Below are 26,600 nucleotides of genomic sequence, written 5' to 3'. Positions count from 1 at the left end.
GAGGGCAGAACCAGGAGCAATGAAGACGAACTTAAGCTTGACAAGAAAAATCACTCCATGATTAAAACTGTTTTCCTTTTCAAAGGTGAAATGGGCTTCCTTGGGAAGTCGTGAGCTCCCCCCCACTGGAGGTCTGTCATCGTGGCTATCTGGACGGCCACCTGTCCGGGGATGAGAGAAGGGGGTTTTCATCCAGGTAAAGGTCGGACCAAAAACCTTTGAGGTTCCATTCAACTCTGGAATGGGGAAATTCCGACCATCAGTTCGAAACTGGCTGAATGCCCTTTCCAGAACCCAGCCCCCTCCCCACCAAGGCCCCTCAGCCCTAACTGCCCCTAAGGACAGACATGACCTATGATTCTGTCCGGATCTGTCCTGTCCTAAATGCGGGGCTCTGGTAAAGTAAGGGTAAACTTGAGTGTCTAGGCTACCTTGAGAGGTAAAATTGAGCTTTCCAGGGCACTCAGAAGGGAAAATTTCGGTTTTATTTTGTTTTCCTCCTTTAAAAAACTTGAATACCTTCTTTAGGTTTCAGTGTTCAATAAAACTTCTCTCACCTTCCCTTTTGTCCCACAAAAAGTGAACCTGATTCAAAATATTTTTAGTCAATTAATAGTATTTCAGATGGAATTATGTCACTACAGTGGTTTAAATTAATACAAAGATTAGAAAAGATGCTTCAGGACTTTGAATAATTCATTCTTGTTATAAAACTCAATTAAAGGTTGGACTTTCTGAGCCCTTAGGAATGACAAAATTATTTTCATTTCTGGCAACAGTCCATTTTAAAAAGGCGTATGGCTCATTGGGCTCAGAAATCTTGTTGGGGGAATGGGGATTCAGAGGTTTGGGTTTGCTCATTTGGGTTCTGTGTGACCTTAGTCAAGTCACCTAACTTCTCTGGATATTTATAAGATGGGGAGAGAAGAGGATATATTAAATCATTCAAAGAATTTTGCAAACCATATAAAATGGGTACAAATTGTTTTGCTATCATTTGTACTATATTAAATACTGTTTCAAAATTAATGGAATGATAATTTTAATCAGGTAAACTGTCAGTTATCCAGGGCTTGATCCAGTTCATGGATTTATCATCTAATTAGACTTTTCCCGTTCCTGCATCTTCTCAAGCTCTGAGAATTTTAGAGGTGCTAATGATATAGGTGTTTTGGCAGAGTTCTTTTCATATACTCTGAAAACCAAAATTCTCTATTCTGGGCAATATGAAGCAAAATACTTGTTCCACTAGTATCTGATATGTATATCTGGAGTGCAGAAAATCCTGTATCAACATATTTGGCAAAGTTTCAGAAAACATAAATATCAAATCTTGTATTCTTATACACGTATTGCAATTGTAGCAAGACTATACTATTATATTCAGTTTTAAGAGTCCAGCAGAGGGCAGGCAGGGAAGAGCAAGGAGGGGAGAAGCTTATGTAACTTCAGGAACATATCTATAATTGAACTTATTCTTTCAATCACTTAAATATCTTAATATGTTTTGAAATTTTAAATATGGAAGGTACACGAATGGATGTACTCCAACACAATAAAAATTAAATCATTTGGTTTACTCATTTAAATGACATACATTATTTACATATGACTTCTCTTCAAATCGTAATGAACTGTTTATTGTTTAGGGAAAAGTAGCAATTCTTTGGTATGGTGTCATGAATGATTAAACCTGCAGCTATAGGACAGTTACATACTGTATGCTGACCAAAAAAAAGAGTTGGTATGAATAACATTAGAAGGGCAGTCCTCAGCTAATGTCTCAACATGAGGTGGAGGTGACCCTTAGATCTAAAAGCCTGTGGTAGAGGAAGGTAGGCTGTGGCAGGACTAACAAGCAAGAAAACCTTGAAGTATCCTGGCCTGCTTGTACACTATGTGTCAATTATCCAATGATTAGTTCAATTAAGTTCAGAGAGGGTAATGACCAGAAGGTTAGCTGCAAGGCAGTGAACTTTTTTAACCACAGAAAAATTATGAAGAGTATCTACTAAGACATAAAGGGTTGCAAATCTGTGAATGAAGACACATGACTATCTACATTCATGTTAAATATGCACCTATGTATGCACAGATGTATGTATGTGAGATGGAGTCCTGTTTGAAAAACAAAACAAAAAAACCTGAAATTGACTAAGTGACCTGAAATAGAATGGAAAGCATGAACATATGCAAAGGACAGAGAAGCAGGCTAGAGAAAGAGAATAAAACAGAGGCATATTTTATGACCATGGTTGCTTCCTAGAAATAGGCCATATCTAGATGTCAAATGTTTTCTTCTAAATGATATTCATAAAAGACACTTGGGAATTGAAAAGGGAACAATCATGGTTAATTATTTTAAAAACAAAATTAATTTAGATTAAAATTTAAATGAGGTCATTTGTATAATATTGCTTTTAACAATAAAAACCCTCTGATTTTTTCATGCTTGCATTTCTGCTGTCTTATACCTCTGATTTTTCTCTTTTGGGGAGAAAAAAAATGCTTGAGATAGGCTATGAAAGTGCATAGTTAACCAGGCAACATTTTCATAATAAATACCTCAAGGAATGAATAGCCACAATTTCAACTTTCTTTTCTCATCTTTCCAGGTTAGGTTTGTGAAAGTCTGGGGATGATGACAGGGAAGATCTCAATATCATTGCCTATGTCATTTATTTTCTACAGAAAAAACTGTAATTTATTTGATAGAGAAAAGTAGACTTAGTTCATTTACAAACCGGCTACTGGGACACAACACATTATTATTATTTTTTGAAGATTAGCATGTTGATCATCTAGGGTATGAATTATAGGATCATAGATTTAGGGGAGGAAGTGATCTTAGAGGCCATTCCCATTTTATAGATAAGAAAAACTGAAAAGTGACTTGCCCAAGATCATACAGGTACTAAGAGAGAGATGTGAAATTGTAGTCTCCTTAAGCATGGAAACATTGCCTTCAGCTTCCTTATTTTGCCCATAGTACCTAAAAATGCCAGGCATTTAGAGGTGCTTAGCAAACATGTTCATTTTTACTTTTCTCACTTCCAAGGTCAATTAAAGAGGTGCTTAGTTGTCATCTGAATTCACAGAATGCAAAAGTGAGGGAAATATAAATAGACACTCTCATGAATGACTAAAAATTTTAGCTGGTTTAGAAACTGATTGTATTTTATATTCTTACAGGAAATTTTACTTTACTAATTACAAAGGTAAATCTAATGATATAGAAGAAAATACAATGGAATAGAAAACAGAAGACTTGAGTTCTATGCCTAGGTCTTCCATAAAGAACCAGTGTGACCTTGAACAACCCCTTCCCTTCCCTGTATCCTCATTTTTAAAATGAGAAGATTTTACTCAGTGTCCCCAGTACCTATGTGATACCTGAGTAGCCAGCTATTGCTAAAAAAAACCCTGCCCCCAGTTCCTAATTGCAAACTCCAGTCTGCATATAAAAAAAACGGACTGAGTTTCTGCCATTCGGCAAGGGGCCTGGGCCCCTAAGACTCTTCTAAGGAATGTGAGCCAATTACCAAAAATCTAATGCCTAACGAACTTCCTCTGGCAGAGTGGGCTCAGAGATGTCTCTATCTTATGTCAACAGATGGAGCTAAAACATCTCTCGGTCTGTCCATGGCCATTAAGGATGGAAGCCTTGACCCTAGACATTATCTTGAATTATATGACTTTTGCCTTATCTTGAGCCTTCCTAGCCTCAAGAGTTATGGCAAAAGTTGGAGACAGAGATCCTGGGTTGTAAAATTCCAATTGACACTTTGTCAGCTATCTGATATGTTGTATTTACAATCTATTCAGGAGGTTCCTCTAATGTATCATGGTCATAAAAAGTGAAATAACACAGGCTTGCTGAGTCTGCAAAGTAACATATGTAAACTTCAAGAGATAATTAAGCACTGAATCCTGTATTGTCTATATAAACTACCCTCTCGCTTCAAACGTGGTCATTTGATTTGGGAATTTCCCCGAATGACCGCCGGCTAATAAACTTCTCCTTTCAAAACTTATACTCTGTGGCGTGTCTCACTCACTTCTGGTATAACACCTATAACTAGAAGGCATTTTAAAGGTCATCTAGTTCAATCCCCTAATTTCCAAAGTCTCTTTCAGGTCTAACATTCTGGACTGTTTATAATTGAGATTAGAAATGGAATCTGTCTTTTCAAATCAATTTGTTTCCTTCTTCATAGTCTCCAGATTCATATTCTTCCTCTTCTTCTACAGGATCATAATAGTTTCCATAATCTGTGTTGGAACTTCTAATTCTGTTCCTTGTAATGATTTGGTATCTGGATGGTGAACCTATACAGGCAACAGATTAGAAATTTCATAAGTGAAATATTAAACTTGGTAGCAGAAATTATTTAAAATCATCATCTTAGTGAACAGAACTCTGAATGACATGTAGGTCATATTTCCCTAGCTTTGTAAAATAAGTGGAAGTGGATTGTAGACATTTATAATTCGGATTTATATTTTCAAATGATGATCAGCTATCCTGAATCAGTTTCAGTAGTCAAATGATAAACACAATCTGCAGATATGTGCTAATAATCTATACAGACTATGAGTGAATATAATCAAAATAGGTTCAGTATCGTTATAGTAGGGTATGTGTATTCCAAACATGACCTTCATACAATAGATAATTTATTTCCATTTAAGATAGAAGTTAAGGCATATGGAAGGGATGTTTGTACTCTTCACTATCACATCAATGCTATACCCATTCTGTTTTAGAGTCCCTTAGGGAATTTCAAGTGGTTCTCAAACTGTCCCTGTTAACTAACAGGTGATATTGGGCGCATTTGACCAGAAAGGTATATGAGTCACAGTGACGAATACTTACTGAGCTCCTACTTTGTTCAAGACAAGGTGTTGTGGGGGATTAAAAACAAACAAACGAACAAACATATAGGCTTGTCAGTAAGATTAGCATCTAGTTAAGGAAAGGCAATTATGAGATAAAAATTCTGTGCAGTATGAAGTTTTCACAAGGAAATCTCTCATTGACTACTAAACAAAAGTCAGAGAAAGTAAGTACCATAAGAGTTCGGAGATAAAGAGATGATTTTGGACCTGAATGGTGTAGGAAGACTCTGTGGAAGAAGAAAGAATTGAATCGTCTTGAATTTGCAGGATTTGAATAAACTCACAAGTGGATAGGTGATGGGAGAAATTTCAATCTGGGGGAAAGTTATGAACAAAGAGCAAAGACAGCAAAGTACACATTTTATGGGACAGTGAAAAGATTAGTTTAGCCAGAACAGGGAGCATAAGAAGATGAAAGCTATGTTTGGAAAGGTAATACAGGTCTAGATTGTAGAGGACATTAAATGTAATTTAAGGATACAGCACTGAGGTCTATTGATTTTGTTGGTAATAGGGAGCCAAAGATAGCTTTTGAGCAGTAAAGTGATATGATAAATAAGATATTTTAGAAAGACGAATCTGGAGTGGTGTGTGGCATGGATGGAGGCACTTTCTAGGTATGGAAACCAGTTAGAATACTGTCACAGTAACCCAGCTACAAAATGATAAGAGCATGTATTACACTGGAGTCAATGATAAAGGAAGAGAAAGGTGTAAGAAACATTTCAAAATAAAGTCTATATTTGATTCTATTAGTTTAAAGTGGGTTATTTAAAATTATGGAGACCAAATATCGTAAGACTTCTTTTTAAGTTTATCTATTTTTTAAAAGGTCATTTACCAGGATTGATAACTTTTAGTCTGGCAGATCCGTAAGCTGTGCCATATTTGTTTCTGGTATGGCAGATATAAACACCTTCGTCTGATTTCCTTATCCCTTGAATTTGTAGCCATCCTGTCACACCATATTTCTGAGGTCCACCTCTCACCTGTTAGGAGATACTTTTAAATGATTCAGTGAAGTAAATATATAGATGCATAAATGTACCCACCAGAAAAGTCAAGTCAGAAGACAAGTATAGTAGCTATTATGTGTAAGTCACTGTTCCAAGCACTGTAATGCAAAGATAAAAAATAAAAACATTTGTAGCATCAAGGAGTTTCTATTTTATTTGGAGGACAGAACATGTAGAAAGAGACATTTTATATAAGGTAGAGACAGAAGGGAACAATGGAGTTTTCAGAGTGTCCTAGAAATGTTTGAAGGGAAGAATGAAAATAGGTGAGTGAGTCAGGGAAGTCTTCACTGGGCAGGTGGCACCTACCCTTGAAGGAAGATAGGAAATCTGCAATGTAGAGATGAGTAGGAAGTGCATTCCAGGAAGATGATGGTCTGTGCAAATGCCTGCAGGTGGGAGGTGACATATTGAGTTCAGGGAGCCACTAAGTGGTTCAGCATGGCTGGAATGTAGAATTTCTGAAAGGAAGTAATATAAAATAAGGATGGGAAAAATAGAGTGTGTATAAAAATAGAGTGTGTAGAGTCTTTAAAACCAGGCTAAGGAGTTTGTATTTTATGCTATAAGCAATGGTGTGACATTGGAGATTTTTGTTTTTATTGTTTTTGTTCTTTAATCAGGGCTGTAATGTGGTCAGAACTGAAGCTGATACTTAAGTAATTTGGGACAGCAAGGAATAGTTTACTTATCAGATTTATGGAAAAGAAAAGAATTCATGACCCAACAAGAGATAGAGAGCATTACAAAATGCAAAATGGATAATTTTGATTATGTTAAATTGAAATGTTTTTGTACAAAAAAAGCCAATGCAACAAAAATTAGGAGGGAAGAAGAAAATTGGGAGAAAATCTTTACAACTAGTATCTCTGATAAAGGCCTCATTTCTAAAAAATACAGGGAACTGAGACAAATATATAGGAATACAAGCCATTCCCCAATTGAGAAATGATCAAAGGATATGAACAGGCAGTTTTCAGAGGAAGAAATTAAAGCTATCTATAGGCATATGAAAAAATGCTCTGGATCACTACTGATTAGAGAAATGCAAATCAAAACAACTCTTAGATACCACATCTCTCCTGTCAGATTGGCTAAAATAACAAAACAGGAGGATGATAAATGCTGGAGAGGATGTGGGAAAATTGGAACATTGTTACATTGCTGGTGGAGTTGTGAGATGATCCAGCCATTTTGGAGAGTAATTTGGAGCTACACCCAAAGGGCCATAGGAATGTTCATACCCTTTGACCCAGCAATACCACTTCTAGGGTTGTATCCCAAAGAAATCACACAAGAGGGAAAGGGACCCATATGTACAAAAATATTTATAGCGGCTCTTTTTGTGGTAGCCAAGAATTGGAAATCAAAGGGATGCCCATCAATTGGGGAATGGCTGAACAAGCTGTGGTATATGAAGGTAATGGAATACTATTGTGCCATAAGAAATGGGGATGATACGGACTTTGTAACAACCTGGAAAAACCTACACGACATAATGCTGAGTGAGCGGAGCAGAGCCAGGAGAACATTGTACACAACCACAGATATATGGATTCCGTGAGGACCAACCCTGACAGACTTTGCTCTTCTCAGCAACACAAGGTGCAAGGACAACTCCAAGGGACTCACGATGGAGAATGCCATCTACATCCAGAGAAAGAACTGTGAAGTTTGAATGCAGATTGAGGCACACTACATGCTTGCCTTTTTTTCTTCTCTTTTGTTTTTGGAGTTTTTTTTTTTGGTTCTGTCTCTTCTTTCTCATGATTCATTCCATTGGTCATAATTCTTCTCCACAACTTGACTAGTGTATAAATTAATTCAATGCGAAGTTATACATGGTAGTTATATGAGATTCCATGCCATCTTGGGGAGGGAGGGGAGAAAATCTGGAACTCAAAATTATGTAGAACCGTGTGTTGTAAACTAAAAATAAAAATTAAATTAAAAAAAATTTTAAAAAATTTAAAAAAAAAAGAAGATTGTGTTGGCAGCTGTGTATAGGACGGTTTGGAGACAGGACAGGCTAGAGGCAAGAAAAACCAATTAAGTGACTATTGCCATAGTCCAGGGAGTGGCAGAAGTATGAATGAAGAGGATGTGCTTTGACTCAGTTTTTTTGATCCAAGACTTAAAATGTGACTTGACATTCAGTGAAAAGCCTGAAAAGTAAATTAAGACTCAAGTTTTTACAAATTTTAAGCTTATCATATTTCATTTTTTAAAGTCCATAACTGTTAGAGAAGGCTGCTAATGAGACAAATTTGCTAGACGGTGGTCATTTTAGAAAGTTGTTACAAGTTTAGTTCTGAAGATCTTGTCACTTTTCAGTTCAGTCGGGCAAGATTTAGAGTTCATGACTTCCAACTGACTCTACCACTAAAGTGGCAAAAGTGCTCATTTAATTCTTTACCTTTACTATACTAGAAGGAAAGAAAACAGGTTTCTCTGATATGACATGACATTGTGGTACCTTCAGAGATTTCTACAGGGAGCTTCAAGGCACTACAAGTTGTGGGGCAGATTTTAAATATAGTGTGAGAATAGGTCTGAAATTCTTTACATATTATCAAGATGTTCCTACAGTCTCCTTTTCTAAATCAAGTTCAGTGAGGCAGTGGATTTGGAGTTAGAGATTCAAATACCAGCTCTATTTAGTAGCTATGGGACCTTGAACAAGTTTCTTGATGGGACCTCAGTTTCCTGATCTGTAAAATGAGGAGATTAGACTAAACTTACTTCCAACTTTAAACTTATGATCCTATGGTCATATTACCCAAGTCTTTTCCCTGTCACTAGGAAACCTCTATAATGATAATGACTTGGAGGTACAGTGACAATGGTTATAATGGCTTGTAATGTACCTCTTTCTTATCCCAGAGTCAATTTACTGGGCAATTATTGCTTTCTGGGATGGCCTGTGTCACAAATGAAAACATTTTTTAAAAAGCTAGTATTGTATAGTGAAAAGAATGTTGATTTTAGAGCTAGAAGAATTGGACTCTAATCCTGGGCATTTAACTTCTGGGTATCAGTTTCCTTATCTGTAAAATAGGGATAATCCTTATATTAAATTTTAAAGTACTAACAGAAATGTGAGTTATTATTGATGTAACAAACAAGTTTTATAATAGTGTGATTAATTCAAATATTTATTGAGCATATACAGTATGAATGGTACTATACTAAGCCTTAGCCATTACTGTACCTGGGTTGAAATGTGCGCATCATCACCAGGAAGGAAAATTTTATCCCCTTTTTTCTTCCATTCCAGGTATGGTATTGGATAGGCTGAAACTTCACATCTAAAAATGACATCATTTCCCATAAAGTTCTCAGTATTTTGAGGTGCCAAGGAAATAACAGGAGCTAAAGAAAAAAAATTGAGGTTAGAAACCTACAAAATTTTTACTGGCATCTAAAAAACATTTTAAAAGTTGTTTTCCATGTAAGAATACATTTGGCAGAGATCATAATTTATAATAAAATTATAATACTTTAAAATAAAAATTGGCAAACATTGAACTTTTTTTCAAGATACATAATAAATTAATCTTCAAGTGTATACTCTACAAAAATTCTAGTGTGGAATTTAAGTAACATGAGGTTTTATTCCTAAAATGGAAGGAAATTTCAGTGTAGATACTTATTCAAAGGGGAATAACACTGTTTCTTTATGTCTTATTTAGGATTGTAAAGGACTTTGTAAAAGTATTCCAAGAGCTTTGGTGAAAACAAGTTATAAATTATAATGCAGTAATAATAGTAATACTTTATATTTGCATAGCACTTTAAGGCAAAAAAAAAATCCATTTGCATTATTTGTTTGATCCTCACAACTTTAGTATGGGGAGTAGGTAGGGCAAATATTTTTTGCCATTTTTCAGATGAGGAAATTGAAGTTAAGTGATTTGCCAAAAGTCATAAGTGGTAGAGACACGATTTGAACCTTGCAATATTACAGGTCAGAGGAGAGCAAAATGAAGAAAATGGTTCTAAAGCTATAGTAAGGGTGGGGTGAATTACTTAACCCTTCACTTAAAGTTAGTGATAAGATGTCCAACTGATCAATCTCATAGGCCTTAGACTAATTATGGAAAAGTGTTTTGAACAGTAATGATGAAAGATTTGTCTTCCAAAAAGCTGAGGAAATTTACCTCCTCTCTCCCCTCCAAGTTCTTCTACAAATTAACAAACTAGTTAGAACCAAGTGGGAGTGAATATGGTATTCTAGCTGAACTCCTAGAGAAGGAACCTCTTACTAGGGAAGGAAAGGCCTTAGCTTAGGCCTTGTCATATCTCCGTCCCAACACCTTATTTGCACCCCCGACCAAGACTTTGTGCAATTCTAAGATTCTAGAATATTCTGGACTTCCCATTTTCCCATCAGTGTCCTGGAAATAGCCCTGGATCAACTGACCATACTATCTGCATTGCCAGCCAAAGACAGATGGACCAAGATTCACCATACTTAAGGTTAACTTCTTGAGCATCCTACTAAGGGAAGAAAATGACTCCCAGGACTCAGGTGCTGTGAATTACCCATTTGTTAAAAGTATTCAAGTATTTGCTACAATTATACAAAAGAATGGATTTGAGCCCACCCTCTCCTGGATTCTATATGTAGTTAGGGGAGATTGTGTCGCAAACTTGGGGGGATGTTTGTACCAATTGTTTACCCTTTTAATAAATACCCGTTACTAAAAGCTACTTAAGGCAGGCTAACTAAATTGATTCTCAATTTGATTCTTAGTCTTGAGGATAAATACACAAATGGGACTAGAGCTGATGACATTAAAGGAATAACTTCTCAGGGGCAACCCATAGAACCCTAAGGAGAGGATATAGTCAAGCTCTAAGGACTTGTCAATGGGATTGAGGTCAGACAAGGACATTGGAAAGCATACGTGGTCTACAGCTATGATAGGTGCCATTTATATCAGACTATGAAAGAAAGGAAAAGCTAGTCTTCTAAGCTGGTAATTTCAAAACTGCTTTGATCATATAGCACTTAAGCAATAAACTTTGTATGCATCCCTAATACACATATATTTACATATTAATAAATTATATAATATGATGTTTGCTGCCAATAATATATAGAGATATATGACATACATGGCAGAAAATTTTAAAAGAATGATATAAAGAAATAATATTTTGAAAATAACATTTTACTTCATGAGAACATTATGATTATATTTCGTATTTTTAATATCTTGATTTAACACTTTATGAACATTTAGTGATTTAAGGATCTGATTTTAAGTTCTCTTTATTTTGATATTTGGTTTTAATGATAGATGAAAAAGACACCTCACAAAGATATGTTGTTCCAAATGGAAGAAATAAGAAATAGATTTTTGGTTAATTCTTAATACTCATTTTCCAATCTTACCCACTAGTTATAAAGTTTTTTTTTGTTGTTGAACTTCATTTAGTACATTTCTATCTTCCCTAATAACAATAAGTTGTTCTGGCAGAAAGATTCCTACATTTTTAATGAATGGGTTCAAAATCCACTGAAACTCTTCATTTGAAAAAAATTTTAACAGGTTAGAAAAATCTGTTTCCATGTTTTTTAAGTGTATAGATATGAGAAGTTTTTTTTTTTTTTTAGATAGTACATTATTTTCAGCAAAACAAGAAGAAAAGGGTAAATATCCAGGAGGGAGAGGGTAGTTAACAGTGTCAAATGCTTCAAAAAGGTCTAGAAGGATGAGGACTAAGAAAAGATCATCAGATTTGACATCTGGTAACTTTGGAAAGACCAGTTTTAATTTAGGAAACTGCAAAGATATTAATGCTTTTGAGAGAAAAAAGGGAAGTTGGGAAGAAAGTTATATTTTGGAGGAAAGTTAACAAAGGGATCTGCAATGTTAACTCATCCATGTCCTTTCATCTTGTGCAGCTCACTCAATCCCTCTGAAAACAATAGGTTGGGGAAAGGTTCTTACAGATATTGCCAGGGTGACAATGCAGTTTGCCTTTGGGGCTGTCACCTAGCACAGAAGGAGAGAGGTTTTAAGATTGTGCAACTACAGTGAGCCAGCTGTGCAAGGTAGAGTTGACAAGTATAATAATAGGTAAGAGGGGTTACCTTGTGTTGGAGACAAGATGTGTGACTGGAAACACATCTTTCCATGTTCCTTTGGATTACCATTTAGAAGGATAAGATTATCCCACTGGAGCCACAAGGCCCCCACTTTAGAGACGACTACTTTAGGGAATTCTATCACCTCCACGTAAACTAACTTTATACTTTTGTATTCTCACAATAGGGACAAACCTGAAACAGTTTTGAGGTATTATTAGAGAATAGAGAGGCAAGATACAGTAAATGCCATTTACTCTTTCTAGAAGTTTTAGGGAAGTGAGATATAAGATAATATATTGAGGAGGTAACAAAGTCAAAGGAAGGTCTTTTTAGAGTATGGGAAATTTTCTAGGCAAAAGAGAAAGTGAGGAGAGAGGAAGGGGAAGAGAAACACACACACACAGAGACACAGAAAGAGACAGAAAGATAGACAGAGATGGAGAATGAGGGACTGAAACTGAGGGAAAATATAGTTAATAGAGCAAGGTCTTCGAGGAGATAGGAAGGGATGGAATCAAGAAAACAAGTGGAAAGGTTAGCTGTGACAAGGAAAAAATTCATTTAATGCTCTGCTATTAGATAAAAGAGGACAGGATAGGTTAACACAGGTTTGGAGGAGGGGAGATGAGTAAGCTCATGATAAATGGCTTCAAATTTTTCATTGAAGTAGAAATCAAGGTCATCTGCAAAGAGATTATGAGGTAAGGGAATGGAGAAAAAGGTTTGGAACAGCAGCTGTGGAGAATATGATATGAAGCCAATCAGGGATCAATTAAAAGAGTCTGTGCATTGGTGATTGTCCAGCTGAAGTGAGATAGCATGATTTGTAAGACCCAGTCATTATGTTTTTGTGATTTCCTCAGGCAGAGATCAATGACTTGGGAGAAGAAGCAGAGAAAGCAGATGGTAGAAGCAGCCCAGGGTTGAGGATTATTAGCAAGAAGTGGATTCAGGGGTTCCTTAAAATGACTTATTATGGCATCAAGACTTCGAAACGGTGGAAGTGAAATAAAGACAGGGATAATGGATTTGCCAAATGGGGGGGACCAGGGAATCAGAGGTGCTCCATTCCTGGAAACCGCTACTTCTTCATGTCTTCTGAGATGTTTCTCTTCTATGAAGGACCAGCTCAGTTTCTACCTCCTTGAGCTTTCCCTAATTCTGCCCAGCTGAAAGCGATCTCCAATTTCTCAAATCTTTTTTGTTTGGAATGGATCTATCCTTTGCCTATATCACATTCTTCCAAGTGTTATATTTATTTGAGCACAGTTTAGGTTTCCTCTGCCACATACATCTGCTTTCCTCCCTGACCTAGATTGTAAGCTCTGTGGCCTAGGACCCATAGAGATTTTCATCTTTGTATTTCCACTAGCTTACACATGGTAAAATTCTTGATAAATGTTTTCTGAATTTAATTACTAGAATGAATGAAGACAAAGAGCAAGATTAGGTATATCTAAGTGATGCGAGAGATGGAGGAGCTAGCAATTATGCTTTAAGATGGGAATTTCAAAATTCAGGACATTGAAGGTGAAACAGTTTCAGATGACAGTAAGATACAATGTACGACTACCCCTATAAGTGCCTGAGGTAGAATGGATGTGGAGAACATGGGAGCTGAGCAGAAGGATAAACTAATGATGACAGGAGGGTTATCAGCATGAATATTAAAAGCATCATGGCTGATGGTTGGGTGGGAAGGAAGGAAGGAAGGCATTGACAATGTTGCACAGAGTAGATATTTAATAAATTGTTATTGTATAACTGAATCATTGTAACTAATGGCTGTTAAATACTAACAGTGGTCTGTTCTTGATAAGATTTTATATTCTGAAGCTGCAGTTTTCCAATGCTAAGTGTTTTTCATTAGTGCTTATCTCAGGCAATCTTAAGTGCCCATCAGTCAATTTAGCATTAAAGTAATTTTTCTTTTATCCATAAGAAGACAGAAGTGCCAATGCCAAAGAACACCAAATAAAAACTCAGATATCACATAAATTCCTTTTTCAAGAGAAGAAAAAAGATGAAGCATGCTGTATTTCCCTTGAAAGTACTGAGTTTTTTTTTTATATCTAATCAAAAATAAATGAGATAAGACATAAAGCAATAGAATGGATTGTTGTTAAATGTATATTTCTTCACATTAGGGATCACATTTTATGCCAGGAAACTCATAAAGAGCAGATGATTTAACTTGTTTCGAGGATTGCCACAGACCATTGTATGACCAGTATTCTTATTCTCCCATTGGTGCTGTATGATATGAATCATGGAGTATCATGATCTCTGAAGCATAAGAATTACAAGTGATCCAAAAGGTCAATGGAAAGATACATAGAATGTTTTAAATAGGCAGCAGCATATTACTAAAGAGACTTTTATGTAAGAAATAGCACAAAAGATATAGGGAAGGACATATATGACCAGAAAATGTGGTAGGACATATGAAGAGGGGAAGGAACAACTACTAGTCCTAATTGATTCTCTACCTCCTTCCCCTAGGCCTACAAACTGAGGGTCATCCTTTACTTCTCACTCATTCATTCAATATATTTAATGTTTCTAAATCTTGCCTTTTCTTCCTAATACATTCCTTAATACATTCCCTCACCTCCACTTACACAGCCACCACCCTAAGGGCAAGGCATGAACCACCTCTGGCCTAAAGTATTGTGATAGCCTCATTGGTCTCCTTGCCTCCAGTCTCTCCCTGCTCCATCCATCTGCTACCAACATGATTTTCCTAAAGTATAGGCCTTACAATATCACCTCTCTTTCCAACTCAGTGAGCTCCAGTGGCTCCTTATTAACTCTAGGATCAAATATAAAATCCTCTGTTTGACATTTTAAAGCCCTTCACAATGTGGCCCTTTTCATACCTTTTCAGTATGTCTTACATCTCTTCTCACTCTCTGATCCAGCTTCATTGGCTTTCTTGCTATGGCTACATGATACTCTGTTCCCCATCTCTGTACCTTTTCACTGCCTATTTCCCTTGCTTGAAAAACTTTCCCTCTTCACCTCTAGCTCTGAGCTTCCTTCAAGACTAATTTCAAACTCCACCTTCTGCAGGAGGCCTTTCTCAGTCTCCTTAGTTACTAATGCCTTCCTCTCTCAAATTACCTTTCAACTACTTTGTATGAACCTGTGTTCCTCCATTAGAGTATGAACTCCTTTAATGTAGTTTACCATCTTTTCTAGCACATATTCCAGTGTCTGCTTAATAAATGCTTGTTGACTGAGAAACTAACCCAAGTGTTACACTGGTATTTATTAAAAATTTTTAAAAGGTGTAAAGAAAACCATCCAGAACATTACATAGATTCTTTATGAAAGATTTGTGGTAGAACATGGACATGAATCAACAGGTTGAAAAGGTTGAATGAATGGATTATGGTTATCATTGGTGGAGAAGTGATGAGATCGTGTATGCCCTAGTGACAACTGATTTTTTTTTATTAGACTTTATCTTTAAGCTTAAGAAAGATGATATTTATTATTGCTTACAATACCTGCTCTTTTTGGAATTTTACAATACTAGATTTAAACTTAGAAAAATTATGCCATTTTGTTTTTTTTTCTCAATCCTTCATCCATCCGTTGCTTAGCTATGCAAAATTCTGATAATAGCTTTTCTGTTCAGACTAATACCATGTGTTAATCAGGGAGGCTGGTCCTTTAATTGTCTTGGGTATTTCAAGAGTGCAGTTTGATGACTAGAGACTCTGGCAAAGCTTCTCAGTGGTAGATCTTGAGTGATCATGATAATGGCTGACATTCATATAGCACTTGTAAGGTTTACAAAGTAATTTGCATACACTATCCCATGTGGACTTCACGACAATTTTATGAGGTAAGTGGTTGTTATTATTTTTATCTCCATCTTACCTAGAAGGAAACTAGAATTCAGAAGTCAGGTGACTTGTCTATGATCATAGAACTTGTGTCAGAGGGAAGGAAGAATCATCCCAAGTCTCTCCTGACTTCATGTCCTGTAGTTGTTCCCTACATACCATACTGTTTTTTACAAGGAGCATTACTAGGACCTTGCTAGACCAAACAGAAAACCTAGAATTGGGTTACTTACTACTAAAAGAGTGGATAAGCCAATATAATTAATAATCATACTTAGCATTATGGACAAAATTTATACTACCTATATTAAGAAAGTTTAATTAGATTCTCTCAGTAGCTTCAATTCAAATAAAATAAAACTTTAGGCTCTTTAAATTATTAAATAATAATTAAATTAAATAATAATAAATAATAATTAAATAATTAAATTATTAGCTATTGCATCTGATAAATACATGCATATATTAACATAAATGCAGATGATTTTCTGTTAGTGTACAAAAATTATCATTGTCAGAAAGTTTGCTACTTTGTTAAGCATGTAACATAAAATATAATCAAATGTAGTGATATGTTGCCCTGGTTTTGTCATTATAGCATTTGTTTCAAGAGTTATTATATTTCTCAAAAGTCCTCATGACAAAATTAATTCAACAACTTTGAAAATAGGTTATCATATGTAACTATCACTCATAATGGAGCTCACAGTGGAATACAGTTTGAGAAAGCTTTTTTTTTTGAGATTTGAAGTGACCCTGAAGATTAATTGGTATAGCATTAAAATTGCAAATTAACTTTGGTGGTATTATATTGGCATGGTCCAGCCATGATCACTGACTATTCCTCCATCATTAAAGTTGTTCTTTATTATTTTATGCTTTGTGTGCTTTGGTAGATCATTCCCTATATGCATTTTGTAGTTATTTGGAAAAGAGTTTCCCTTTCTATTATTGTTTCTTAGATTTGTTATTGTCTTATAGAAATGCAGTTGGTTTTTTGAGGCTTACTTTTGTAACCTGCAAGTTTGCTAAAACTACTAATTGTGTTGATTAGTATCTTTGCTGATTCTCTAGAATTTTCCAAGTATACCATCATCTTATAAGCTACTAGGGATAGTTTTATCTCCTCTTTACTTTCTTTATGTCTTTATTTTCTTTCTTTTGTTTTATTGCTGTTGCTAGCATTTCCAGAACTATATCAAACAATAATGGGGAGAGTAGGCATCCTTGTTTTATTTCCATATTTATTGGAAAAGATTCTAGTGTATCCTTATTACATATGATGCTTGCTCTTGCTTTTAGGTAGATGCTTTTTGTGATATTAATAAAAAGGCCCCTCTATGCCTATACTTTGTAGGGTTGGGTTTTTTTAAGCATAAATGAGTTTTATACTTTGTCAAAAGCTTTTTCTGCATTTGTTGTTATAACCTACAACTTATTGTTAATTAAATGTGAAAAACTCGGTATTTTTCAAGGGCAATATGTCTTCCTTCATTTCTTTCACAGATGAAGAGATGGACCTTCTCCTTTCTAAGACCAACTTTCTATATGCACTATATTGCTGCAGTGAAGGCCCCCATGAAATTGGATAACATTCATTTATTCTTTTTTCCATTCTTAAAATTCTGAATTTAATGAATGCTAAAAGAAAAATAAAAAGAACATTTTTATATGCAGTGGAATGGAAAAAGAGGATTATATGTGAAACCATGAATCTCTATTAGGTACAACTTGCTTTTAAATAAATATATGTATATAGATATGTGTGTGTATATATACATACATATATGTTTTTTCAAGAGTTTCCCTTTGAGGGGGTAAAAATTGGGCTTTTATTTATTATCTTGTTAAATTTTATATGCATTTGAAAAAAACTTGGCAGCAAAAATTAATTAACATTCATATTCAATCCTCTTTTTTATTCTTTGCATCTGGTTATATTTGTTGATTGTTAAATTCATAACAAAAATGAAAAGAAAATTAAGAGCATTGGATTTGAAGATTACCTGAGTCCAAATTCCAGCTCTACTATTTGCTTGCTTTGTTTTCTTTTATTTTTATATTTTGAGTTCGAATAATTTTTCCCAACTACATGTAAAAACAATTTTAACATTTGGGTTTTTTTGAGGGTAATTGGGGTTAAGTGACTTGCCCAAGGTCACACAGCTAGTAAATGTGTCAAGTGTCTGAGGCCACATTTGAACTCAGGTCCTCCTGACTCCAGGGCTGGTGCTCTACTCACTGCACCACCTAGCTGCCCCTACTTGCATTTTTTTTTAAAAAAAAGTTGAGTTCTAAATTCTCTCCTTCCGCTTCCCCCCTCGCTGAAACACTAAGCAATTTGATATACATGTACAACCATGCAAAACATGTTTCCAATATTAGTCATGTTGTGAAAGAAAAAGCAGACCAATAGAAAAAAAGATCATGAAAAAAAAATGAGAAATATATGCTTTGATCTGCATTCTGACTCCATCAGTTCTTTCTCTGGAGGTGGATAGCATTTTTTATCATGAGTCCTTTGGAATTGTCTTGGATCATTGTCATACTGAAAATAGCCATCATTCAGAATAGATCACTATACAATATTACAGTTACTGTGTGCAATGTTTTCCCAGTACTGCTCACTTTGTTTTGCATCAGTTTATTTAAGTCTTTCCAGGTTTTTCTGAACTCAATCTGCTCATCATTTCTTATAGCACAATAGTATTCCATCACAATCATATCCTACAACTTGTTCAACAATTCCCTAGTTGATGGACATCTCCTCAATTTCCAATTCTTTGCCACCACAAAAAGAGCTGCTATAAATATTTTTATTCGAATAGGTCCTTTTCTCTCTCTTTTTTATTATACCTTTGGGATATAGACTTAGTAGTGCTATTGCTGGATCCCAGTTGTATAGCCTTTGGGCATAGCTCCAAATTGCACCCTAGAATGGTTGGATCAGTTCCCAACTCCACCAACAATGTATTAGTGTACCAGTTTTCTCACAACCTCTCCAATGTTTATAATTTTCCTTTTTTGTCATATTATCCAATCTGATAGGTATGAAGTGGTACCTCAGAGCTGTCTTAATTTTTATTTCTTCAATCAATGGTGATTTAGAGCATTTTTATATGATTATAGTTAGCTTTGATTTCTTGATCTGAGAACTATCTGTTCTTATCCTTTGACCATTTATCATTTGGGGAATGACGTGTATTCTTATAAATTTGACTCAGTTTTCTATATTTTTTGAGAAATGAGGCCTTTGTTGGAGACATTTGCTATAAAAAAATTTTTTCCTAGCTTTCTGCAGGGGGTGTTTTGACTACACTCTCCCACCCCACCCTGGATCAGTGTTGATGAGGGTTTGGGGTGAGAGGTGCTCGACACCCCAAACTACCGACACACCGGGTCCTGCCGAAAGAATTCGACTCAAGCTTTCTCAGCCAAGGGAAAAGATAAAGTTTATTAAGAGTTAGCCACATTGGCCTGCCCCAAGAGATCCCACCCCTTGCGACGCCTGTAAGGAAAGAGGGCCAGACCAATCTGAGCTAGATTGGATCTGACCACCTTCATGGAGGCAAGATGGAGGTTGTGGAAGGGATTGAGGGGTGGTCTGGGGTGACCAGAGGAGGGGTCTAGGGAGGGACTTAAGGAGTCTAAGGAGGAGCTTGAAGGGACTGTGATGAGGTCAGACTCCAGGGTGGGGGGAAATAGCTGAAGGCTATATGGAAATGACAGACCATAAAGGGCTAGGGTAACAGAGCTAGGGTATAGATATTTTGATCAGGATTAAGGATGGGAAACAGGATTAAGGGTGGGAAACAGCTGGACAATAGAGGACTGGGCAAGGTAGGCATTTGGGCTTAATGGTTATAGCCTCAGGCCAAGGCCAGGTTGAGTGGGAAGATTCAAGGAGAGTTCAAGGGTTCAAGGGGTTCCCAGAGACTGTGCTCTCATCAAGTGTAATGTGAGGAGGACATTACAGAAGATACAGCAGGGGACGCAATGTCGTTTGACAGAAGTCAGAAGATGTGAGAACCTTGAAGAAGAGGTCCAAAGTGAAGGGAAATTTAGAAGTTTGTTCATTAGGAAATGAGAATTCCAGAGGGCATTGATGAGGGCACAGTCTCTGGGAACCCTCTTGAATCTGGAATACAGTCTCTGGGAGCCCCCTTGAACTGTCCCTGAATCTTCCAACTAGATCTGGCCTTCCCCAGAGACTATAGCCTCACATTATCATTAGGCCTAAACCTTGCCCTCTATTGTTAACTATAGATATGCATGCCTTCAGTTACTTCCCAACCTTGATATTATTAGTATCCATGCCTTCAGGAACTTCCTGCCCTTAATTCCATTCTCTTGGTTCCTGGACTCTGACCTCCCCTGATCCTCCTTAGACTTCCCCTCAAGACCCTCCCTAAACCCCTCCTCTAGTCACCCCAGACACCCCTCAATCCCTCCTACAATCTTTGTGTATATAATCTCCATCTTGCCTCCATGAAGGTGCTCAGATTCAATCTAATTCAGTAGGTTGAATCTGGCCCGCTTGTGGAAACAGGCGTCACAAAGGGTGGGATTTCTTAAGACAGCCCATTATGGTGAATCCCTAATAAACTTTGTCTTTTCCCTTGGCTGAGAAGGCTTGAGTCAAATTCTTTTGGCAGGACCCGGCATGTAGGTATTTTGGGGCCGTGGCGGTCACCCCTAGAAACCTATAGTTCCCTACAATCTTCATTTTTAGCATTAACCTCTTCAGCATGATAGAAGGAATAGGCAGCGTTGGAGTGGGACATGGGGAAAGAAGAGTTGGAGACAGGAGATGATGAGGATGAGAGAACAGCAGGTGAAGCTTGGAAAGGAGGTAGTTTACTATTAGGCAATCTATGATTACGTATCATAGGGATTAGGAGAGTAACATGTGAAGGGACTTTACTAATTTAAGAGGCAGCTGGGAGTGGGAACTGCTAAACTGAAGCTGGCAGATAATTAGAAGATAGAATGCTCAAAATCTTCATTTCTCTATCTCATGATCGTAGAGCGGGAAAGATAACTCACAGGCCTGGGTGATCAGGGAAGGGGCCATAGGTAGGCTGGCTGATGCAAGGCTAATGGTCAGCACAGTGGGAGAAGGTGAGCTTGTTGAATTTCTCCATTTTAAAGACAGGAGTAAGAACTGCAATTTCACTGGGGTAGGGAGTTCCCAGCAAGGAACTTCCTATATCAATGCTTGTTTTTTCGATACCTTCTCTGCAACTTATGCTCTTGAGTTGTCTAATTTTGTAAAACAATTTGGAATTATGCCACAAAAGTGACTAAAACATTCATACTCTTTGACCTAGAGACTGTGATGAGGGCCCAGTCTCTGGGAACCCCCTTGAATCTGGAATACAGTCTCTGGGAGCCCCCTTGAACTGTCCTTGAATCTTCCAACTGGATCTGGCCTTCCCCTAAGGCCACAAGCCTCACATTATCATTAGGCCCAAATCTCTACCTACTTCCCCACCCTTGATATATCAGTATCCATGCCTTCAACTACTTCCCACCCTTAATTCCATTCTCTAGATTCCTGGACTCTGACCCCACCTTATCCTCCTTAGACTTCCCCTCAAGACCCTCCCTAAACCCCTCCTCTAGTCACCCCAGACCACCCCTCAATCCCTCCTACAATCTTTGTGTATATAATCTCCATCTTGCCTCCATGAAGGTGCTCAGATTCAATCTAATTCAGTAGGTTGAATCTGGCCCGCTTGTGGAAACAGGTGTCACAAGAGGGGAGGGGGGATTTCTTAAGACAGCCCATTGTGGTGAATCCCTAATAGACTTTGTCTTTTCCCTTGGCTGAGAAGGCTTGAGTCGAATTCTTTCGGCAGGACCCGGTGCGTCAGTGTTTTGGGGTGTCAAGCACCTCTCAACCCAAAACCTCTTCAACTGTACTGCTAGCCCCCTGGCTAAAGGAGATCATTGTTGTTTGTTGTTTGTGTGTCATCCTTCATTTTTGAAGAGGACCGATGACATCAGGAAGGTGATGTCTTGACTTGCATGTGAATTGGATTGAAGTAAAAAAGAGCTGCACAGTCATCAGACTTACTCTTTCTTCCAGAATCATCAGAGTCCAGTGGCAAGACAAAAATCAAGATGACCGGCAGTGGCCCAGGATGCACTGAGTGACCTTGGCTTTTTAAAACTAAGATCTTTGCCTGGTCTCAGTTTGTCTGAGACAATGGCCATTCAGTGATTAAGGGCTAGGTAAGAATTGAGACAGAGACAGAGAGACTAGAGAGACAGACAAAGACCCTCAGAGTTTCTGGCCAGACCAGAAAACAATTGCTATTTACACTCCCTCTGAGTCATCAAAATCCAAACAATGAATGAGAGAGGCTTGGGCAGGGACCTATTATATTGGCCATTCAATGAAAACCAGAGGGATCTGGGTTTAAAGGAGTAGTTAAGTAGCTCCATTTGAATGTCAATGGTCTTTTCCAAAGCCTGTTTTTTCAGAGCTATATTTCAAGAAATCATAAATGAAAACCGTGGAAGACAAAGAGTTAATTGGCCCAACTTTTTGAAAAAATAATGATGAAATAAATAAAAAGGAAATTTTTAAAAATCTAGCCCCCAAACTCCAAGATATCTCATAAAATGTGACTAAAAAAGTATATTCCTTTGGAAAGAGTACCCACATGTCATGATGCCCCAAGTGGGGAGAGGGAGCACATGTGGCAAGGAAAAAAGATTAGGAAGAAGAGGAAGAAGAGGAGGAAGAAGAAGGAGAAAGAGGGGAAGAAAGCGGGAAAGAAGAAGAAAGAGGAGAAGAAGAAATAGCAACATTGTCCAACTTGAACTGACAGGTCCCTAGAAGGCAGCTACTACTATTCATAGATTTGACATCATGAGAGTGATGTCTTGACTTGTACGTGAATTGAATTTAAGTGAGGCAGAGCTGCACAAAGTCATCAGCCTCACTCTATCTTCCAGAGTCATCTGAGCCCAGCAGCCAGACAAAAGTCAAGACAACTGGCCCAAAAAGGAGATCAAAGACAAAAAGAAAGGTTCTGTATACACTAAAATATTCGTAGCAACACTTTGTGATAGCAAAGAACTGACAGCAAGGTAGGTAATGTCCATCTTTAGGGAGAATTGTGACACATAAATGTGATGGAATTTACTATGTCATAAGAAATGATGACTATGAAGGATTGAGAGAAACATGGGAAGATAATGAATTGATACAAATTGATACAAAGTGAAGCGAGCAGAACCAGCAAAGCAATATATGCAATGACTATGACAATATAAATTTTTAAAAAAAGAATATGATTTGCTGTAATTGGAATGACTAACCTTGGCTCTGAAAAATAGATGAGACAATGTACTACCCTCAATTCTTTGCATAAGTGGAGGACTGTGAGTGTGGAACAATTGTATAGATGATCAGATTTGATCGATGTATTTTTTAGTTTTGCTGAACTGTTAGGTTTTTTCCTTTCTCTTTTTTAATTCTTTGTTACAAGGCATGGCTCACTAGGAAGGAGTGGAATATATTCAGAAGTGAAGGTGATCAATGAATTGAAAATAACAATAATAATAATAATAATAATATCTCCTTCTGATTGCCTCTTAGGCCCGCCTTTGAAGAGATTTCCCCAGACTTTTGGGTGGAGGCTTGAGTCACACATAAAATGGAAAATACCTCAAAAACCTAATCATGGGCTATAGACATCTCAATACAAGGGTCACAAGTACCTTTAGTAAAGTTAAAGAGGACAATGCAAAATTAAGCAAACAATAATATGGCTCTCCATAATGGTTAGAATTATTGCCATAATGTTCATTCTTTTCAGCCTCAGAAACTGATTCATTCTCATTGAACACTACTTGCACTGCTTAGATAGAAGAACCATGAAAAAGGTATGCTGGGGGAATTGTTGTAGTGGCCTAAGTGTCTTAATTGAAATAGTACCTGATTTTACATTAGAAAATAACAGACACTGGGAGAATAGGTCTTCAAAAAAATACTAATGCATTCTCATCATAGTAATGGCTGCAAGGTCAATACACTTAGTTAAAGTGTAGTTGGGCAAGTGGTCTTTTGATTTCACCTGTACCTTCCAGTGATCCTATTGTGCCAGAGTATACAGTGATATTTTGTTTTCAGGAAACTATATAGAGAATATTAATAATAGCCAGCATTTACATCCTTTATGTCATTTGATCCTCACAATAATTCTGGAAAGTAGGTGCTATTATAATCTTTTTAATAGATGAGGAAACAGCCTGAAAAAGGTTTGGTTGCTGAAGACCGAACAGGTTGTAAGTTTCTGAAGGATTCAAGTGCTCGTATATACTATCTCACCTACCTGCCTCATTAGGAGATTTAAATTTTTATTTGGAAAATGTAGAATACATTAAAAATGTTTCTCTTAGCCGGCTGCCAAAATTCCAAGTTTAGGCATTTCTGGCAGTATGTCATCCCCACTTGTCTCCTCTCAACCTTTTAAACTCCTGAACATCCTACAAGAATCAGCTTAAATATTACCTCCTCCTTTAATCCTTCTACATCAGAAGAGCTGTTGCCATTACATTAACCACCATAACATTGGACACTTAGCTATATCTACTTTGTATTAAAATTCTTAGAATATATTATTATCTTCTCTATCAGATTTCAAGCTCCTTGAGGCCAGGGCCTGGGTTTTATTTCACTTCTTATCTCCCCAGAGCCTAGCATCATATCCAGTATATAGTAGATTCTTCAGAAATAAATTTTTAATAAGTTAGTTAAATGTGCACCTACCTCAGTATTGTTAGATTAAATGGGCATTTGTAGTTTTATAATGGCAAGTTCTATAAAACTGTTAAATATAAGTATCATTATCTGATATCTATAATAGTTTTAGATAAAACAATAATGTTTTAGAAAATGCCAGCAAAAAATTACAATTTAAGGTAGATAGAGTCAAGTCCCATTTTATCCTAGGAATCTACTATTAAAAATTAGCAAATTTTCAACTGCTTGAGGGAAATGTGGTAAGAAAAATTTTATTCCAATGCAAAGGAAGGGGAAATATCAGATATCATCATTTGTATGTAGTATATGTGAACTATTAATACTGGTGGATTTCTAATACTCACGTAATAGCCGAGTTTTTTCCCTCACTCCTTTCACTTCATGGCTTACTAAAAACTATATTTAAGTGTTTCTGTGTAACTTGCAGTTCTGTAGAATATGCTTTTGGGACATTTGAAAATCTGGTCTCTAAAAATAGTACTGCTAATTTTTGAAGGATGAATCATATTGCTACTAGGCTATAGAACTGCTTTGTGAAAGTGACTGACTTAATTGCTTGATTTTTCCCTCATTTTGCTGATAGACTATACTGTGTTCATCAATTGGTTTCTTAATTTGTGCAAAGAAAATGGAATCTCAGAAGTAATTGAAACTATTTTAGTCTGTTGCTGTAAAAATAAATGCAAATGAATTCCAGTTATTTCTACTCATATGATATATGATGTATTGTATAATTTCTTGAGTCTATACACATGGCTTTTTAAGTTAAGTGAATTTTAAACCCTTGTACTGAGAAGCAAACTTTAGCCAAATGGTCATTGTAGATGTTGTGCTCATATTTTAGGTAAACGATATTAATTTGGGAGAATTCCTAAGAGATTCTATCACACAGTCTTTCTATTTATTATGATGATTTTACTTGCCATTCTCCCTTGATTTTTCTTTCTATTGGTCTTTCTAAAAGTATTTTATTTTGGCATAGTAAATATCAATGGGTTCTAGGAACTAATTATTATTATTTTTATGAAACACAAATACATATGTAGTAGTTTAGTGCATTCATTGAGTTTAAATGTTTATATACTGTAGCTAATTTTTGATCTGTATCTGTTGGCCATTTAGAGGGTTAGATAGATTGATTGGTTCCTAAATGACATATAATTACTCTTTCTTCTTCGATTCTGTTAACCCCTTTCTTCGGGGCTTAGCAAGGCATACAATTCATTGCTAACTTAGAAACTCAGTCAAACTGTGATAAACTGTTCCTCCAACCCTTTTATCATTCATCTAAATGTAATATTATGATACTGATAACACCAAAGAAAAACATGTTCAAAGATCAATATTCTTTCTCTCCAAATATATTGTTGAAAAATATAGCTTATTTTTTTACCTGATTCACACGGTCCTTTGTGTTTTATGCTAACATTGGTTTTCTTCTGAGAATAAATCTCATTGAACTGGCAGATATTTTCATAGGTCTTCCCTTCAGGTCCACAGACACTTTCCTGGGATCCACAAACACACTGTGGTTCAGGAACCTCCCCATACTCCATCACCTCTGTATCTAAAATGCACTCCAGGTTTTGCCCACACTGCCCATAGAAATGATTAGTGCCATCCAAGTCACAGATCTGTCCTTCTCTATTCCCACATTCAGAGCAGCAGCCGCAACGGTCTAACACAGTCCCAGCCAGGCAGTTTTCAGGCTGAGAACAAAGTTCTAAATCACATTTTCCACAGCTATCTCCTTCCCTTAATAATCTCAGCCAGCTTCCATGATACAAGGTGGGAAGACTCTGGAAAACTTGTATCAGGACCATCAGCATTGCTGTGCTTACCAGAGGCTTCATTTCTAAAATGAAATGAACACAAGCCTAGGATCTTTGGTTTTAAGCCAAAGAGAAAAAAAAATCGCATTCCTCCTTTTCCTCCTTCAACAAATCTGTAGC

The 26,600-nt window shown here is 36.6% G+C and overlaps 1 protein-coding gene across 1 annotated transcript; it reads right to left on the bottom strand.

Annotated features, from left to right (window-relative positions):
• Nucleotides 1–4,189: 4,189 nt before the first annotated feature.
• Nucleotides 4,190–26,477, bottom strand: LOC118842113 (kazal-type serine protease inhibitor domain-containing protein 1-like). The gene is made up of 4 exons (XM_036749746.1): nucleotides 26,042–26,477; nucleotides 9,127–9,287; nucleotides 5,741–5,888; nucleotides 4,190–4,329 (listed from the first exon to the last, which is right to left on the bottom strand). Exons 1-4 carry the CDS (start codon nucleotides 26,475–26,477, stop codon nucleotides 4,190–4,192), a joined length of 885 nt encoding a protein of 294 aa, XP_036605641.1.
• Between the last annotated feature and the right edge of the window lie 123 nt (nucleotides 26,478–26,600).

This window comes from Trichosurus vulpecula, chromosome 3 (genome assembly GCF_011100635.1).
Source record: "Trichosurus vulpecula isolate mTriVul1 chromosome 3, mTriVul1.pri, whole genome shotgun sequence".
NCBI classification, from domain to species: domain Eukaryota; kingdom Metazoa; phylum Chordata; class Mammalia; order Diprotodontia; family Phalangeridae; genus Trichosurus; species Trichosurus vulpecula.
Note: the sequence above shows the minus strand (reverse complement) of the source record. Positions and strands in the feature narration are given on the sequence as shown.

Coding starts and splice junctions, on each gene's coding strand:
- LOC118842113 (XM_036749746.1), bottom strand. CDS start 26,477: ATGCTGATGGTCCTGATACAAGTTTTCCAGAGTCTTCCCACCTTGTAT. Junction 9,288..26,041: donor CAAAGGACCGTGTGAATCAG/GTAAAAAAATAA, acceptor TTTTTTCTTTAG/CTCCTGTTATTTCCTTGGCA. Junction 5,889..9,126: donor ATGCGCACATTTCAACCCAG/GTACAGTAATGG, acceptor ATCTCCTAACAG/GTGAGAGGTGGACCTCAGAA.